Consider the following 17,864-nt stretch of genomic DNA (forward strand, 5'->3'; position numbering starts at 1 on the left):
TGAGCTATATTCAATATTACAATAAAATTGTTTTTCAAACATTTTAAAACAATTATAGCATAACTATTTGATTTAAAGTACATGAGAACACAAGTGTATATATAGAGAATAATAGGTTAGTGTTGATTATAGATCAGGTTTATCATGCGAGGCTTACAAAACAAAAAGCACGAGCCTTGGCCACGTGCCGTGGATTATATCAGAAATTTAATCAACGGGGCTTTAATCAACCGAATTCGCTGTAAAAGTGGGATGCAGTTAGTATATTTTGTCTTAATTTATTTTGTTTTTAGAACTTGGGCTTTGACAGATAATATCATTCTCCAAGCAGAGTTGTCGTTCGTGCCTCAAAATTCGTGAATGTAAGGAATATTCGACGCAACCTTGGCGATTGCAGCAAAGAGGTCAAGAGCATTGCATACACAGCTTTGGTTAGACCTACACTTGAGTATTCATCCACAGTATGGGATCCCAAACTTCAAGCCAAGGCCTACACAAACTCGAACAGGTACGAGATTTGTGAATTCTGCCTACACTGACCGTACGCCAGGATGCGTCACAAAGATGGTGCAAGACCTGGGCTGTCAGTCACTGCAACAGTCACTCCAACATCGACGCTACCTAGCGAGACTGTCAATGCTCTTTAGAATCCATCACCACCCGGTTGAAGTCTCTGGAGCAACAGAAGCACTCCATCTTTAAGTCTCTGGAGCAACAGAAGCACTCCATCTTTCAGACAGAAGAACCAGGGGCTCACACCGCTTCAGTCAGAAATTGGAATCATCCACCATCTACAGGGCCTCCTTCTTCCCACGCACAATTAGCGATTGGAACCGCCTCCCAACCCGGACCACCGACTGCACAACGATAGAGGCGTTCCAAGCCAGCCTGGGAGCCCTGTCTTCCTGCCACTAGCTAATTGTCACCTTGTAAATAGTTTTAACCAGTACTTCACTTCATAACTTTTTTATCGGGTAAGCACAGAGCCTTTACACAGGGTTTCCGATATTCCAATATGGATTTCAACTCTTATACCGGATGGTGATGATGATGATTATGATGATGATGATGATGATGATGATGATGATGATGATGATGATGATGATGATGATGATGATGATGATGATGATGAACCGCAGTGTAAAAGAGCGAGATAATATATGAGTTGTATTAGTGACGTGTAGCCTATTGAAATAATTAAGGCACAGTTTACGACGAAATTGGAAAGCTTTTGTTATGTTCCTTTGTTCCGCGGGAGATTTTTGTTTACATGGAAGTAAAAGACAATATATTTTTCTGATCATAGCATGTTCACCAGATTCCTGTCTCTATTTAATGGGGGCATGAGGGCATATAAGGTTCAAGACGTTAAACGGGAACGGCGCGTGGGTGTGACAGCGAAAACTTTTAACGATCTTCTTGTGAAGGGCTGCGAGAAGCTACAGGTATGAATATACTTTTTAAATCGATGCATTTACATTTATGTATGAACTAATGGAGGTTTAACAACCCTTAAAGGGACTGTCAACCGCGATGGACGAAAAAAGAAAAGTTTTAAAATACCGTATTTTTATTACAATTATTAGTTGTAATAGGAGATAAGGCATGGCAGGGCCTCGGAAGGTCAGGACTGGGCTTTGCAATGGCAAGGCGGGACGCCCTACCATTTAGACCTAGCTGGAGCGCTGCCCGTAATGAGGCTCAATTGATATTGTTCCACTGCAGTTAGACCCGGAGACAGTGACTATCGTTCTGGAAGATGATGGCACACTGGTGGACAGCAACACATTCTTCCAGAAACTGCCTGCCCAGACAGTCCTTGTCTTCCTCAGAGAGGGCGAGAAATGGGGTGGAGGTAAGCATTGCTTGCGTTTGAGCTTTTTTCTGGGACACCTGAACTTAATGTATGTGAGTAAAGTATTGTCCAGTCTGCAGGTGCTCATCATGGATGACACTACGCTTTTACAGAATTTGTATGCTCCCCTAAATTTTTTTTTGGGGGGGGAGCATATAGTCGCCGCTTCGTCTGTCCGTCAGTGTGTCTGTCCGTGAACAATTTTTGTCCAAGCTATTTCTCAGCAACTAATGACTGGAATTCAATGAAACTTTATGGGAAGCTTCACTACCAAGAGGAGATGTGCATATTATCAGCTGGTTCTGGTCCAATGATTTTTCACAGAGTTATGGCCCTTTGAAATTTTCTATAAAAAAATCTTGTCCCCCCAACTACTGTGCCCTCAAGACATTTCCTTTTATCTGAATATATAGTGCAATATTGTGACAAAAAACTTTTGGGGAGCATCACCCGTCTCCGAGGGTTTCTTGTTTATATGAAGGAAGTCACTTGTTAACAAGAATCCAGCTAAGGCAGAAAGGGCCGTCCCTCATTAGCCTGTGTGGACTGCACAAGCACATCTGAGATACATTAAGCACAGATTTCACAGAACAGCGCTTGCATTTATGAAATTTGGACGAATCATGCTCTCAATTTGTGTCAAACTTGCAGCATTAAAGTTCCAACAAATTCAAAATGAAAGTTGCGTTATGCAAGAGAATGAAAAAGCTTGATCAATTAAGTTTAAACCTATTTAATGTCTCCTACCGGTAAAACTGGAGGGGTCTTATGGTTTGCGCTCTGTCAGTCAGTCTGTCTGTCAGTCTGTCAGTCCGTCACACTTTTCTGGATCCTGCGATAACTTAAAAAGTTCTTCATATTTTTTCATGAAACTTAAAACATGGACAGATGGCAATATGGAGATTATGCACGTCAATTCATTTTGTTCCTACGTCAAAAATTGTGGTTGCTATGGCAACAAATGTAAAAAATAAAATAAAAATTACTGACAATGGTGGACTTTCCCCGGTAGGGGACCATATTGCTTGACAATCTCTTGTTTTAGCTTGATTACATATAAAGACTCAACCTTCCAATCCTTAACCCTTTCAGTGCGGGAACCGAATTTTTAAGGCCTTTGCAAACAGTTTGGATCCAGATGAGACGCCACAGAACGTGGCGTCTCATCAGGATCCAAACTGTTTGCTATTCTGATAGTATTCTTTAAAAAAAATGAAAAAATGCTAATTTTAGAAATTCAGCAGACGACATTTAAGCAGATGACAAATTTCCCAGCATGCAAAGGCAGGGTTTTTTTTTAGAAAAAGGGGAAGACGCTGGACGCTGGGTAAAAGGGGAAAATCGAGCGCGAAAGAGACATATTTGGGGAAAAATAAAAACTGTTCATTTCAATGTCTAAAACTCACCTACAGACTTCAGGTTTTTTTTAGAAAAAGAGGCATGTCTCTGACCTTTTTGTTCTTTAACACATTAACAAGTATGATATTAAAGTCAAAGTCCTAAATAAAGTTGCAGGGGTAGATCTAATAATGGGAAATGTTTTCAACTTGGGCCGGGGAACGATGTCAATATTGTGATTTCAATTTCATGATGAATGGGTTGACGATCTAGATCTGCTACAGTATTGGAAGGGAAAGGTGCGGCAGCTGCCGATTGTCTACTTTCACTTTCACAATAATCCGACAGTATTAATCGATGTTGATTACATGTACCTCCGAATCCTGCTGGGTTTCAACGGTTTTTGATGATTCATTCTTAAAAAATGCGTCAACGCAATTAATATTTTACGAGCCCGAACGTTTTATTGTGTCTGTGTATGAACGCCAATTGCGAGACTTTTTTCTGTTTTAACGTTTATATCTTGGCTTTCACATAACCCGGATGAAAATTCGACTGGTTTCCGGTAATTAATTGACGAAACACCCTTCTGGCGCAAGACCGGAATCCAGTAAAATAGTCACATGATTAATACGATTAGTTGCCCGGTTTCCATGACGTAATTTAAGAGCTATATATAGAATCACTGGGTTTCCCAGATTTGAGTGTTTGTCGGGAGAGAGAGAGAGAGAGAGCGAAATCGTTGTACATGGTACAAATTGGATAAGTGTCGACTTCCCAAAAGAAAAAAAACATTTCTTTGAGGGTAAAATATTATATTTTGGTGAAAAATTATATTTTTGGAGGGGAAATGGTATTTTTAGGGGAAAAATTCTGGTAGGGGAAGACGCCGAATATCGGCGTCACTTTCTTAGTAAAAAAAACCCCTGAAAGGGTTAAGCTTCTTGAGACTCTGATTGAGTTCATTTGAACCAACTATTGATGTCTTTATAGACAGTTGCAAAATCCTTATCACCTTGATCAGTTTCAATGATTGATCTCAATAAAATGGAATTCTTTGAATTTTCTAAAAGAATGTTAAAACACTTCTTCAAAACAAGGCTGCAAAATATTTGAGTCACACTCTGGCAAAATAGGGCTTAATGCTTTGTCCACAAAGGGAGCACATATTCTGCTTGATTTTTTGTTTAGAAGAAACTTCCTTCTAACAAAAATTTTCATAATAGTTAAGATTGTCGTCTCTGATGAGCCTGTAGGGACTGAGTAGGCTTTTCTGTGCCAACAATTTACGCACATGCCTGAAGCCCATTTCTCCAGAGCGTGGCTCTGTAAAGCATTTAACCCTTTGCATGCTGGGAAATTTGTCGTCTGCTAAAATGTCTTCTGCTGAATTTCTAAAATTAGCATTTTCTTCGATTTTTTTTCAAAGAATACTATCAGAAAAGCAAACAGTTTGGATCCTGATGAGACGCCACGTTCTGTGGCGTCTCATCTGGATCCAAACTGTTTGCAAAGGCCTTTAAAATTCGGTTCCCTCACTGAAAGGGTTTAAGGCCATAATGGGAACTTTGGAATCCTGAAGCAGCCAATGACTCCATTATAACACAAGTAACCTTAGAACAAAAATTGTCACTCCATCCAACCCTAACCCCTTTCAGCGGGTGCGCTGATCCACGACGCACTCAGCAAGCTGTACAACGTGTCCAGGAAGGCAGAGATAGCCAGTGAGATTAGAGAGCTTCTGGTGGGAGAGGGATCCCCGGAGAAGGTGCACATTACATGTATATTTATTTTTTGGATTTTTATGCTCCCCCATAAAATTTTGGGGGGAGAATATAGTCGCCGCTTTGTCTGTTTGTGTGTCCGTCTGTGCACAATTTTTTGTCTGGGCTATTTCTCAGCAAATAATGATGGGAATTCAATGAAACTTTATGGGAAGCTACACTACCAAGAGGAGATGTGCATATTATCAGCGGGTTCTGGTCGAATGATTTTTCACAGAGTTATGGCCCTTTGAAATTTTCCATTTACTGTACATATAGTGCAATTCTTGTCCGGGCTATTTCTCAGCAACTAATGACTGGAATTCAATGAAACTTTATGGGAAGCTTCACTACCAAGAGGAGATGTACATATTATCAGCGGGTTCTGATGATTTTTCACAGAGTTATGGCCCTTTGAAATTTTCTACAAAAAAATCTTGTCCCCCCAACTACTGTGCCCTCAAGAAGTTTCCTTTTTATGAATATATAGTGCAATATTGTGACAAAAAAAAACTTTGGGGAGCATCACCCGTCTCCAACGGTTTCTTGTTTTTATTTGAATACACTATGTGCAAAAATGTTTAGTACATTTACATACAAACATCACTGAAATACTAAGAAAATACAGAACAAGCAGTCATGTTGAAATAATACATGCCAAAACTATACAAATAAAATTCAAAAACACTCAGCAATTCTTTTCCTTCTTTATAAAGTACACATAAAAGGTACTTTCCCAATTAAGGAAAAACTACGAAATACTCAGCGATTGTTTTCCTTCTTTATAAAGTACACATATAAGGTACTTTCCCAATTAAGGAAAAACAACGAAATACGTGAAAAAAGAAAGGAAAATTTTGTCAATTTCATTCCAAAAGTGCATTATCAGCAAGCAAACAAATAAAATGAGCACTGAAACTGAACATTTCAAGCCAAAATTAATGTAAATTAATATTTATTTTTTGGGGGGGCAGTTTATACCAAGCAATTTAAAAGACCCATAATTCCCCATCTGATGATTTCTGCAAGAATTTTCCCAAATTTCAGGGGGGTTTAACAATTTTTCCCAATTGGTAAATTACCGGTACTTTGCCCAATTGGGCAAAGTAAATGGCTGCTAATAGTCGAATGTGTCAATGTAAATTAGTATAACAGAGAGACTCCACCGTTTCCCATGAACTTTTATGAAATGTTTGATAAATGTGTGAATTGAATAACTGCTGAGATTTCATTTCATTATGAATTTCATTACATTTCAGCTTCTTTTCAGACCATTAATTGTAGGGGTTTCTATTTAATGTTTTCAGGTGCACATCATCTCTCAGTATCTGGAGATGCTGCAGACAGACCCTAATGCCGAGTACAGATATGAAGATGAGGACTGGTTTGAAGGTCAGGGTTACCATTCTAAATGCTTCTGAAGAAAATTTCGAGCCTCACTCTGAGCGAATTATGAATATGTGTCTTGTTCTGAGAAAACTGGGCTTAATTCATGTGCGTAAAGTGTCGTCCCAGATTAGCCTGTGCAGTCCGCACAGGCTAATCAGGAACGACACTTTCAGCTTTAATGGTATTTTTAGTTTCAAGAAAGTCCCTCCTTACCGAAAATCAAGTTTATGCGGAAAGTGTCGTCCCTGATTAGCCTGTGTGGACTGCACAGGCTAATCTGGGACGACACTTTACGCACATGCATTATGACCAGCTTTCACAGAACAAGACACATATGTCTGTTAACCCTTTCCCACTTAAATCCATATTTTGATGTGTTTTTAGTCTCTTAGAAAATTTATATTTTATTGAAGACCTTTCTTACTAGATTCAAGTTTTAAAGGCTTCATTTCCAACCCTTAGATACTGGTGAGCAGCAAACAGCATAAAACCTGAACAGATTGCGAGTCACTCACAGGCTGTTCTGGTTTTATGCTGTTTGCACATAGCAATTTTCACTTTGCATCTGAGTGAGAAAGGGTTAAAAAGCAGAAAACATTGCATTTCTTATACAAACTTTTATCTTAAAATTGCCTTTCCTTGCAAATTAAGTTCAGATTTGAGCCTGGCTTCTGGAATACAGGGTTGTATGCATGTGCGTAAAGTGTCCATCCAGATTAGACTTTGCAGTCTTCACTTGCATTAAGCTCATTTTAGTACAGATAAGAGAATGAAGACTGGTTTTAAAGTCAAAGTTGTCATACAACAAACATGTAAAGGAAATCGTTTATTAATATGCATGAAAGGGATAATTTAATTAAAATAAGAAATGCTTCTGTTCCTGCTTTTAAAGAGAGGACGTTCTAAATATTTTGGCAAAAATAACTTGTGTTAAACATATAAGCCTCGATCTGGGTAACTGGGCTAAATGAATTGGCGTATAGTGTAGTTGTGCATTAGCCTGTGAAGTCTGCAGAGACAATTCAGGGTCGACACTTTCCGCTTTAATGGTATTCTTTGGTGAATGGAAGTCTCATATTTTAAATCACTAATCCAGTTCCGGCAGAATTTGTCGTCCCTGATTAGATTGTGTGTACTGCACAGGCTAATCTGGGACATCACTTAACACACATGTATTCAGTCCTCTTTACCCAGATAGAGGCTCAAATATTTACTTTTGCACAAAAGGGAAAATTCAAGATCAACATGTTTTGTAAGAAATGCAATGTTTCTTGCTTTTGAATAGAAGACTTGTTAATCATTAAGCAATGTTGACGTGAACAAATTTCAGTAAAAAAACGTTATCTTGAATTAGGCGGAAAGTTTATGCAGATAATAAATAATCTAAGGTTTCCGCTAAGGACGTTTGTGACTACAGGTCCAGGGCAAAGATTGTTCAAGCAAATGAGCATCTTGTTAGTTAAACTTCATTTGCCTCAACTCAAAAAATCTCAATTTTACTTTGCACAATTAAGTGCAGAATGTGATAAATTTAATTTATCAAAATGTCAAAAAACATACACACTTGTGACTTTGGTAGGCAAAAGCCTTATATTTAAATGTCACACTTTCATGTGGTAGATTTACAATGAACCACTTCTATTGACTTCATTCTTCATTTGATCTTCGTTCATGAGAACTGGGCTTAAGGCATTTGTGTAAATAGTCGTCCCAAATTAGTCTGTGCAGTCCACACAGGCTTAACAGGGACGACAATTTCTGAGTTTATGGTATTTTGATGATTAAGTTAAAGGAAGTCCTTTTAAATTAAAATCCAGTTAATGCAGAAGGTATCGTCCCTGATTAGCCTGTGCAAAATGTGCAGACCAATCAGGGTTGACACTTCACACACATGCTTTAAGCCCAGTTTTCCCAGAAAAAGGCTGATTTTGAGCTCTGTTCATGATATAAGCAATATTGGAAGCCTGTATCCTGTTGTCAAGTCTGAGGAAAACTGTATTGTGTCAATTGTAAACATTTTATATTCTTTACTGAGCAGGTTTGAACAAAAAGTACAAGACAAAGCAAGAGGTGATGCGGAACAATGCACAAACACGCATTCGTAGCTACTTTAACTCGGTAAGTTTTTTTTATTAGTGTTATCTCTCCAATATAAAGTTATATGCTCTGGTGATATGTTTTGATGGTGCTTTGGTTATTAATTATGTCTATCTACATGTACATTCCACTAATTAATTTTGTAAGTATATTTAATTGTGGTTTTATTACCTTTATGGCTTTACGGATTGATTAAGCAGTTGTACATTTAAATGATAACAAATTGTTAACGTGTTATCAGTGTTTTAGAATAAAAATAATTTTGGACATTGGGATTTTGGGGCAATTTGGGGCAGTTATTTGGGAGATATATATACTTCTTGAGATAAGAATTTTAGCCACAAATCCGCCAACAAAATCAACACTTGTAATAAACTGTTAATACCTATCTCTGCATAAAATCTACAAGAATTTTAAGTCTCATAAAAATCTGTCCACAAATAATTAAAAGTTGGGGAGGGATATGAAATTGTAATTATACCATCCAAAAATGATTTCTTCTTTCTATTCTTTAGTATATGAGCCGTAGTAGATAACAAGCAATTCTTTTGCATAGTTATCGCTTGAAATGGAACAATAAAAAGTTTGAAAATAAACACTATTGGGTGCTTTTGGGAATTTTATGAAGTTATAAAATATCAGTGTAAGAATTATTTTTATTTATATTGGAATATAATATATATCATAATAAAATGCTTATAAATGTATTAAAATTACCTTATTCTGTCTAGGACGCAACTGTGCTTAGAATACAGATATACAGATTGTCAGTGTCATATAACAGGGAAGAAATGTATGTAGCCACTATTTAAAATGTTCATCTTGCATGGTCATATTTCAATGGAAAGTATGGCATCAACTCTTAGTGACAAAATAGATAAACTAAATCGGTTTCTGTAAAATATACTGTAAACTCATTATTATTCGTAGGACATGAATTTTCCTTGTTTTCATGGGTTGCCCAATTCGCATATTTATCATTAACAATTAGGAGAATTACCAACGCAAATTTCTTCTTTTTTTTTTCCAAAATCAGAAATCAACAAGTTAACATGTCCATTAAACAGTTATATTTCGAACACAACCAGAAATTGTCAAGGTGTCGAATATAACTAATTTAACAGTATTTTGTTACGGTAATAGCCAGTGACATTTGATATTGTAATTTTCCACTTTTATCACAGGCTAAGGAACAAATTGAGAAGGAGGTAAAGGATCCAGAAACGAAAGAGATTCTCACAGAATGCCTCGACCAGATGTCAAATCGGCTAAAAAAGAACGACTTTCACGGGGGATATTTTGACCGTACCGCCCGGCCGGCAGAGCGCATCTGCGACAAGCAAGGCTGGTTTCAGTGCCAGGGACCGTTTGACAGCGAGCGCTGTGACAGCTTTCACACAATCAACCCGTACGCATCGCGAGGGTACAGGCAGCTGTTTGGGCTGTGGAACCTGGACCATGTGTATGTAGTGATGTCTCTTTGTGTTATATTTTTCGAGTATTAACCCCTTTACCACTTAGATACGTATTTTGACGCCTTTGTAGTCCCTTAGTAAGTTTTAAAGGCTTCCTTTCTTGACCCCTTAAATGCTGATGAGCAGCAAACAGCATAAAGCCTGAACAGACTGCAAATTACTCGCAGGCTGTTCTGTTTTTATGCTGTTTGCACATAGCCATTTTCACCTTGCTTCTGAGTGAGAAAGGGTTAAATATTTTCTCTAGCAATCACCAACAATGACCAATTTATTTTCATTAAAAAAGTTAACCCTTTTACTGTATAGATACACATTTTGAAATGTTTATGGTCCCTTAGAAAAACAAGTGAAATGTAAGACTTTTAACGAGATTCAAACTTTAAAGGCTTAGTTTCCTAGCCTAAGATACTGATGAGCAGCAAACAGCACACAACCTGAACAGACTGCGAGTAGCCTTCTAGGCTGTTCTGGTTTTATGCTATTGCATATAGCCATATGTCACTTTGGAAATGAGTGGGAAAGGGTTAACTTCTTTGTCTAGCGATCACCAGTAATGAAACAAACATGATCTAAAATAATAAATTTAAAAAATATTTGCTGTGAAAAAAAATTGTATGATATTAAAACTTGACTGAAGTCAATAATACATATTGAGATGATATATAATATATGCTATAAAAACTGTACATGAAGATTTACACCTGTCAAAAAACGTAATTGTAAGTTGTACAATATAGTAGTATGCAGGGATGTCAATTGTCGGGATTATTCTGGAAAACTGGATTTGAGCCTCAGGGTCTTCTTTTTGCTCAAAAGCTTTTGTGACCGTCTTTGACCGTCGTCCGTCCATGTTTGTTTGTAAACACTCTAGAGGCCACATGTATTGTCCCATCTTCATGAAACTTGGTCAGAAGCTTTGTCCCAATGAAATCTCGGTCGAGTTGGAAACTGGTTCGTGCCGGGTCAAAAACTAGGTCACTAGGTCAAAAAAAAAGAAAAAAATTGTAAACACTGTAGAAGTCACATTTCATGCCCAATCTTTATGTAACTTTGTCAAAATGTTTGTCTTAATGATATGTTGGTTGAGTTCAAAAGTGGTTCTGGTCCGTTGAAAAACATGGCCGCCAGTCGGTGGGGCAGTTTTCCTTATTTGGCTATAGAGAAACCTTGTAAACACTCTAGAAGTCACAATTTTTGCCCAATCATCATGAAAGTTGGTCAAAACTTTGGTTTTATTGATTTCTCGGACGAGTTTGAAAATGGTCCAGATCGGTGAAAAAACATGGCCGCCAGTGAGTGGGGCATTTTTCTCTTTATGTATATAGTGAAAACATGTGAACACTCTAGAAGTCACATTTTTGGCCCAATTTTCATGAAATTTGGTCAGAACATTTGTTTCCTTGATATGAGAGTTGAGTTTGAAAATGGTTCCGGTCAGTTGAATAACATGGCTGCCGGGGGGGGCAGTTTTCTCATATTTATATAGTAAAAAAGCTTGTTAACACGCTAGAAGTCACATTTTTTGCCCAATAATCATGAAACTTGGTGAAAAGATTGGTTTTGTATATATCACATATTTAATGCCTTTAGATTGTCCAAATTTTCATTATATTATACAAAATCCTTGTAAACACTCTAGAGGTCACAATTTTGTTTCAGATTTTATGAATCTTGGTCATAATATTTATTTTTGTTAGCAAAGTTTGATGTTTGGTAAGGGGGGTCAAATCAAAATATAGGTCATCAGGTCAAATCTTACAAAAACAAAATCACTCCATATACCAGAGTTTTGGTTCAATAATGATGAAACTTGACAAGGATGTTTGTCTGGACAATATCTAGGTCAAGTTTGACGTTTGGTAAAGATTGAATGAACCGACTCCTCTGAGGTGAGCGAACAAGCGCCATCTTGGCCCTCTTGTTTATTGAATTATTATTGGTTAGCGGCTGGCACGGACATGAACGGTAACTAACGAAACCTCTTAGCTACGCACCTAAAATCTTACAATTTGTTAACCCTTACAGTGCGGGAACCGAGTTGTGAAGGCCTTTGCAAACAGTTTGGATCCAGATGAGACGCCACAGAACGTGGCGTCTCATCTGGATCCAAACTGTTTGCTATTCTGATAGTATTCTTTGAAAAAAAATCGAAGAAAATGCTAATTTTAGAAATTTAGCAGACGACATTTTAGCAGACGACAAATTTCCCAGCATGCAAAGGGTTAATTATTGATTAGGTTCAATAACCCTAATTCCATTTGTATATATGGTCCCATAATATAACTGCCAACTGTCAAATAATTGTTCTTGTATTTTCTATATATCAAATTATTCAGGACCGGTATTATTTTAAAGATACATATGTCCTCTTTCAATAAATGCAGTCAGAATGAAATGGTCTCAACACTTCTAAGAAAGTTACATTTGCCCAGAGACAAGCACCCTCAGAAAACAGAGTTTCGGGAGTGAAATTTCGACAAAAGCCCCATACTCCAATAAACGCACCTCAATTGTTCATCTTTCAAATTAATCCCCAATGAAATGCACAAAATTGTGGCAGACATACATAGGATGTATAAAATAATCACAAAAAGCATGGTTGCGATTGCTTAAGTGCTTTTAAACCCAAAAAGAAAACAAACTCTTTAGAAATAGGCGCTACTTTTGATCACAAAGGGATTCAAAATGATTAAGTGAAATGTAACCATTAGCAAAGTAAAGCACTGCAGTAGCATATTGTTAAACAATTTGTTTACCAAATTATATTTTGCTGGGTATTTGCTTGAGTTCTGCAGTCAAACAATATGCAGGTTTTCTTTATATAACCATTTTATATAATAACGAATACACATGGGTTGTTAAGGATGGTCTGGTTTATAATATTTTGGTACTAAGCAGAAATTGCAAATAGAAAGACTGTAAAAACATTTTATTAATTGGCTTTCAGTTTGTTTGTCTACACATATTTATCTCACCGAAACATTTGTTAAAGGGTGAGCTATTCTGGTCAGTATTCCATTAAAAAAACTGGAAAACTACAAATATCTTCTGACTTCTTGTCCTTTATAAACCACTGTGTAAATGTCAAATTTAGTCTTTAATACTAAGAAGTTCCTCAATTTTGATTTGTCTTGCAGGGTGGCATTGCAGTTTTGATTGTATGTTGAAAGATAAATAAAAAATATTGCAGAACAAGGACTAGAATAAATAGAGTGCTTGAAGCTGAAATGTTAATTGGATGAACCTTAATCTAGTTTTTATGTCCCCCACCACTATAGTGGGGGACATATGTGTCTTGTTCTGAGAAAACTGGGCATAATGCATGTGCGTAAAGTGTCGTCCCAGATTAGCCTGTGCAGTCCGCACAGACTAATCAGGGATGACACTTTCTGCTTTTATGGTATTTTTAGTTTCAAGGAAGTCCCTCCTTGCCGAAAATCAAGTTTAGGCGGAAAGTGTCGTTCCTGATTAGCCTTTGCAGACTGCACAGGCTAATCTGGGATGACACTTTACGCACATGCATTATGCCCAGTTTTCTCAGAACGCGACTCATATTGTTTTTGCCCTGTCTGTTGGTTGGTTTGTGTGTTTGTTTGTGCAACTTTAACATTTGCAATAACTTTTGCAATATTGAAGATAGCAACTTCATATTTGGCATGCTTGTGTATCTCATAGAGCTGCACATTTTGAGTGGTGAAAGGTCAAGGTCATCCTTCAAGGTCAAAAGTCAAATATATGGGTCAAAATCGCTAATTTAATGTACACTTATGCAGTATTGAAGATAGCAGCTTGATATTTGGCATGCATGTGTATCTCATGGAGCTGTACATTGTGAGTGGTGAAAGGTCAAGGTCATCATTCAAGGTCAAAGGTCAAATATATGGGGACATAGTGTTTCACAAACACATCACTTGTTTCAAATTAATTTATTCTGTTAATGTGTAAATACAAGGCCTCCAATATCACCGCCAGGATCTTGATAGTTTTGCTTATTTGGTTGTATAAAAACTAGCAACCATTTTTTAATTGACGGTTATTTTAAAGAAATGTTCATCAATAACTTTCTATTGAATTTATGGGAATTGAAATGTTTTGTTATCAATTAAAGCTATAACAGGTCCAGCATACAAATTTTTGACATACAACATGTGCTCAGATAGTACAATATTATTACAAAATGATACATTGTCTAACACTCAGGTGAGCCATACAGGACCATCTTGGCCCTCTTGCTTTTTATGCTCCCTGATCGAATTATCGGGGCTATATTGTTTTTGGCCTGTCTGTATGTCATTCTGTTCCAAAACTTTAACCTTGGTCATAACTTTTGCTATATTGAAGATAGCAACTTGATATTTGGCATGAATTTGTATCTCATGGAGCTGCACATTTTGAGTGGTGAAAGGTCATGGTCATCCTTCAAGGTCAAATGTCAAATATATATATATGGCTTCAAAGCGCAGTAGGGGGCATTGTGGTTCACAAACACAGCTCTTGTTTTATAAACATAAAGGAAACTTGTCAGCTATTCGAGCCTCTTGCTGGGACAAGTGGGCTTAATGTATGTGCATAAGGCCAAAAAAAAAAAAGTCTTGGTTCAGGAAACATGGCCAGAAAAATGTAGGAGGGTAGGTAGGTTTTTTTTTTTTTTTTTTTTTTTTTTTACCAGTCGACTGATTTCAGGGTGAAAAAGGGTCAGTTAATGCACCCATGATTGTTTAAACACTGACCAAATGATTAATATTGCACATGTGGTATTTAGTCGTTGTATATTATTCAATATTCCTAGCTCTTTATGCACTTCTTCAGGGCTAGCGCTGGCCCAAAATTTCTTTTAGCCAACCATTTTTTCTTTGTCTGTCTGTGATAGTGTGACCTTCATATTCAAAAGTGAACAAGCCATCTTTATGAGTCTCTGGTGTTTGGGGTGTGACCTTCAGAATTTTTTTCATCATGAGACCTGACCTTGTCTCCGACAGGTGCTCAAGAGTCTGAATAGTGGCTGTCAAAAGGAGGGTAACCTCAGAATAGCACAAGTCTTTCTTCTGGTACATTTTTTGATAAAATGGCAATGGGTTTGAGCGCATCGCACAGGAAGTGAGCAGTGTACATAAATTTGAATGTTGCTATTGGTTTGTACAGGCTAAGGGCGTCACAGTACATTGATTTTGATTCATTATCAAAGCGAAGCCAATTGTTGTCAAGTTTCCATGACTCTTTGAATGTTCTAGTGTTTTGTGTTTTAATTATTTTTTTTTGTTATGACTCTTTTTCGTCCAACAACGCTTTAAGGTTAAAGACGCCATGTTAGCGACTTTAGAGACAAAGTGGTTACTTCCAATTTTATAGTAGTGTAGATGAAGGACTCTTCCTATGTGTTAAAAATTTGAAATGTTAATTAAAATTAAACCGCGCGTGTTTTTCACATTTTTATTTGATTAAAATACGCTGCTGTCAGTTAGCATAGTGTGCGAGTAAAACAAACAAATTAATTAATTATCATCTTTTCATTTCGATCGGAAATTGGCAGAAAGTTGTAACATCATCGACATAGAACTAATTATTTAATTATCACTTTTAAATTCAGATCAATAGACAGCTTGGAAATAATTAAAATATTGTCACGCTTCTTTTCATTTTTAATCTATAATAATACGACATTTGCGACCGGCCGCTATTTTGTTTGCAGACGACAATATTAACTGTGTATTCAAAGTGCACAGTGTCTGCGCATGAATGACCGAATATTACTCCATAGCTCCACCCATTTTTACATTTCATTTAACAACGTCATTTCATGTGTAAGCGAGCTCAATGTTGATTGGCCAGCTAGCATGCGCACTTCAATAACAATAAGGTCAAGCGATGTCTCGTATACACGTGCAGACCGGTTATTGTTCACTGTTCAAATTGCGAACATTTTCATTGAAACAAAGAGAAAAATATAGAAAACCAATCCAGGTTTAATTGGTGGCTGTTTTCAATGAAATTTTACGAGATTTTAGCATTTTCTTCATCAGATTTTTTTCCATGGACCAAAAAAATCGTTAGGGTCGGGGGCAAAAAATAGGGTCGGTCGGGTTTCCTGAACCAAGACTATTTTTTTTTTGGCCTAAAGTGTTGACTCAGATTAGAATGTGCAGTCTGCTAAACAGGGACATAACTTTCTGTTTGCGCTTGATTTTAATTAAGAATAGACTTTCTTTAAGTAAACAATTCTATAAGAGCAGAAAGTATTGTACCTTTTTAGCATGTGCAGCTTGTACAGTCTAATCTGGGACGACACTTTACGCACATGCATTTAACCCAGTAGTCCCGCAATGAGGCTCATTTGATCCATTTCAGCATCAAGAAATCACGTGAGATCCTTTCTACACTTTATTGTACTTTTTTGTTTAAAGGAAGTCTGTTCGTAGATGAAAATGAGTGTTGTCCCTGATGAGCCCAGTTTCACCAGAACAATGCTTAGACATTCAGAAAACATGTCTGCTATTTCATCCATTTCAGCATAGAGAAATCTCGCGAGATCCTTCCCACCCTGCTTCAGGCGGTGAAGGTGAAACAGAAACACGAGGAGGTCCATTGGGAGCATGTCTACAAGCTGCTGTTCACCAGAGACAACCTCAAACTTGTGCAGGTTGGGTGTCACAAGAAGGCCGCTAGAACGCAGACGTGTGACGTGCGTGACTTTCTTGTCTCCAGTTGATGTTGGCTGTAACCTAGTGTATGTGTGTTTTTGTGGGAAAACTTGGCTAAATGCATGCACTACCCATATTAGCCTGTGCAGGTAAAAACTTAAATTTTTCTTAAACAACAAAAATTCTTAGGCAAATCTTTAAGGCAATAATTATCATGTGTTTGTTTGTTTTCATAAGTAAGCATTAGTAAGCAGTAAGACCATTTGAGATTGATATGGTAGTCAATTATCAAATTTTATTGGGTTTGCTCATATTCCCAGAGTTATTAGCTGACCTTAGTTAAATTCCCAAAGTGGTTTAAATTTGATGATGAAATCCTAAACAATCTCTGGAATAAGTGAGGACATGAGGTTTAAAATGTGGTAGAAAACATCATCCTACAGTCCTCTACACAGTTGATTCAAATTATGCATCTGGTTTACAGTATTTACACAGATTTACACAGAACCATTAACTATGTCTGGCATGAAGCATCATTTAGAGGTCAGTAGTGTAATTAAAGTTCATTTTGGATTTAAGGCAGCTGATCTTTGTGATTATGCCCCCGGATCGAATGATCGGGGGTATATTGTTTTTGGCCTGTCTTTCTTTCTGTCTGTCATTCTGTCCCAAAACTTTAACCTTACCGTAAAGTTTTGCAATAACTTTTGAAATATTAAACATAGCAACTTGATATAGGGCATGCATGTGTATCTCATGGAGCTGCACATTTTGAGTGGTGAAAGGTCAAGGTCATCCTTCAAGGTCAAAGGTCAATATTTTTTTTAAAGCGGCGCATTAGGGGGCATTTTGTTTCTGACAAACACATCTCTTGTTTACGCTCGTGGAGGTTTCTCTGCTCTGGTTGATGCATTATTGAGTAGATTCTTGGACTCAGAGCCGAATTTTTTACCTTGGAATTTTCGAAGATATCACATCTTCTTCATCAGCTGATCACTGGCTGACTGACGTCACAGTCACATGACCGGTGAAGGGTCACGTGACATGAGGAGACTGTCATAAACCCGGGGTAGCTCGAGTCCCTCGTCCCTGTTAAGTGATGGCCGCCGCTGTTTAATTTCAATTGCTTCTTTCACCTTGCGTTTCCATAGATGTTCTTCGGAGGTGAGTACTTTGGTTTTGTATCGACCCTAACAAAACCAAAGTACTCACCTCCGTAGAACATCTATGAAACGCAAGGTGAAAGAAGCAATTGAAATTAAACAGCGGCGGCCATCACTTAACAGGGACGAGGGACTCGAGCTACCCC

General features: G+C 37.4%; 1 protein-coding gene across 1 annotated transcript; it reads left to right on the forward strand.

Annotated features, from left to right (window-relative positions):
- Window positions 1-953: 953 nt before the first annotated feature.
- LOC127831016 (DNA fragmentation factor subunit beta-like) lies at window positions 954-17,371 on the forward strand. Its single transcript, XM_052355991.1, has 8 exons — window positions 954-974; window positions 1,307-1,445; window positions 1,726-1,855; window positions 4,852-4,961; window positions 6,264-6,348; window positions 8,384-8,463; window positions 9,627-9,904; window positions 16,425-17,371. Exons 2-8 carry the CDS (start codon window positions 1,308-1,310, stop codon window positions 16,621-16,623), a joined length of 1,020 nt encoding a protein of 339 aa, XP_052211951.1. The 5' UTR covers window positions 954-974; window position 1,307; the 3' UTR covers window positions 16,624-17,371.
- Window positions 17,372-17,864: the final 493 nt, after the last annotated feature.

Source organism: Dreissena polymorpha, chromosome 5 (genome assembly GCF_020536995.1).
Source record: "Dreissena polymorpha isolate Duluth1 chromosome 5, UMN_Dpol_1.0, whole genome shotgun sequence".
Lineage (NCBI taxonomy): Eukaryota > Metazoa > Mollusca > Bivalvia > Myida > Dreissenidae > Dreissena > Dreissena polymorpha.

What these genes read in the sequence shown, in the direction of transcription:
- LOC127831016 (XM_052355991.1), top strand. Translation starts at nt 1,308, where the DNA reads ATGTTCACCAGATTCCTGTCTCTATTTAATGGGGGCATGAGGGCATAT. An exon ending in GGGCGAGAAATGGGGTGGAG is followed by an intron (nt 1,856 to 4,851) that starts GTAAGCATTGCT and finishes AACCCCTTTCAG; the next exon opens with CGGGTGCGCTGATCCACGAC. An exon ending in TTCGTAGCTACTTTAACTCG is followed by an intron (nt 8,464 to 9,626) that starts GTAAGTTTTTTT and finishes CTTTTATCACAG; the next exon opens with GCTAAGGAACAAATTGAGAA.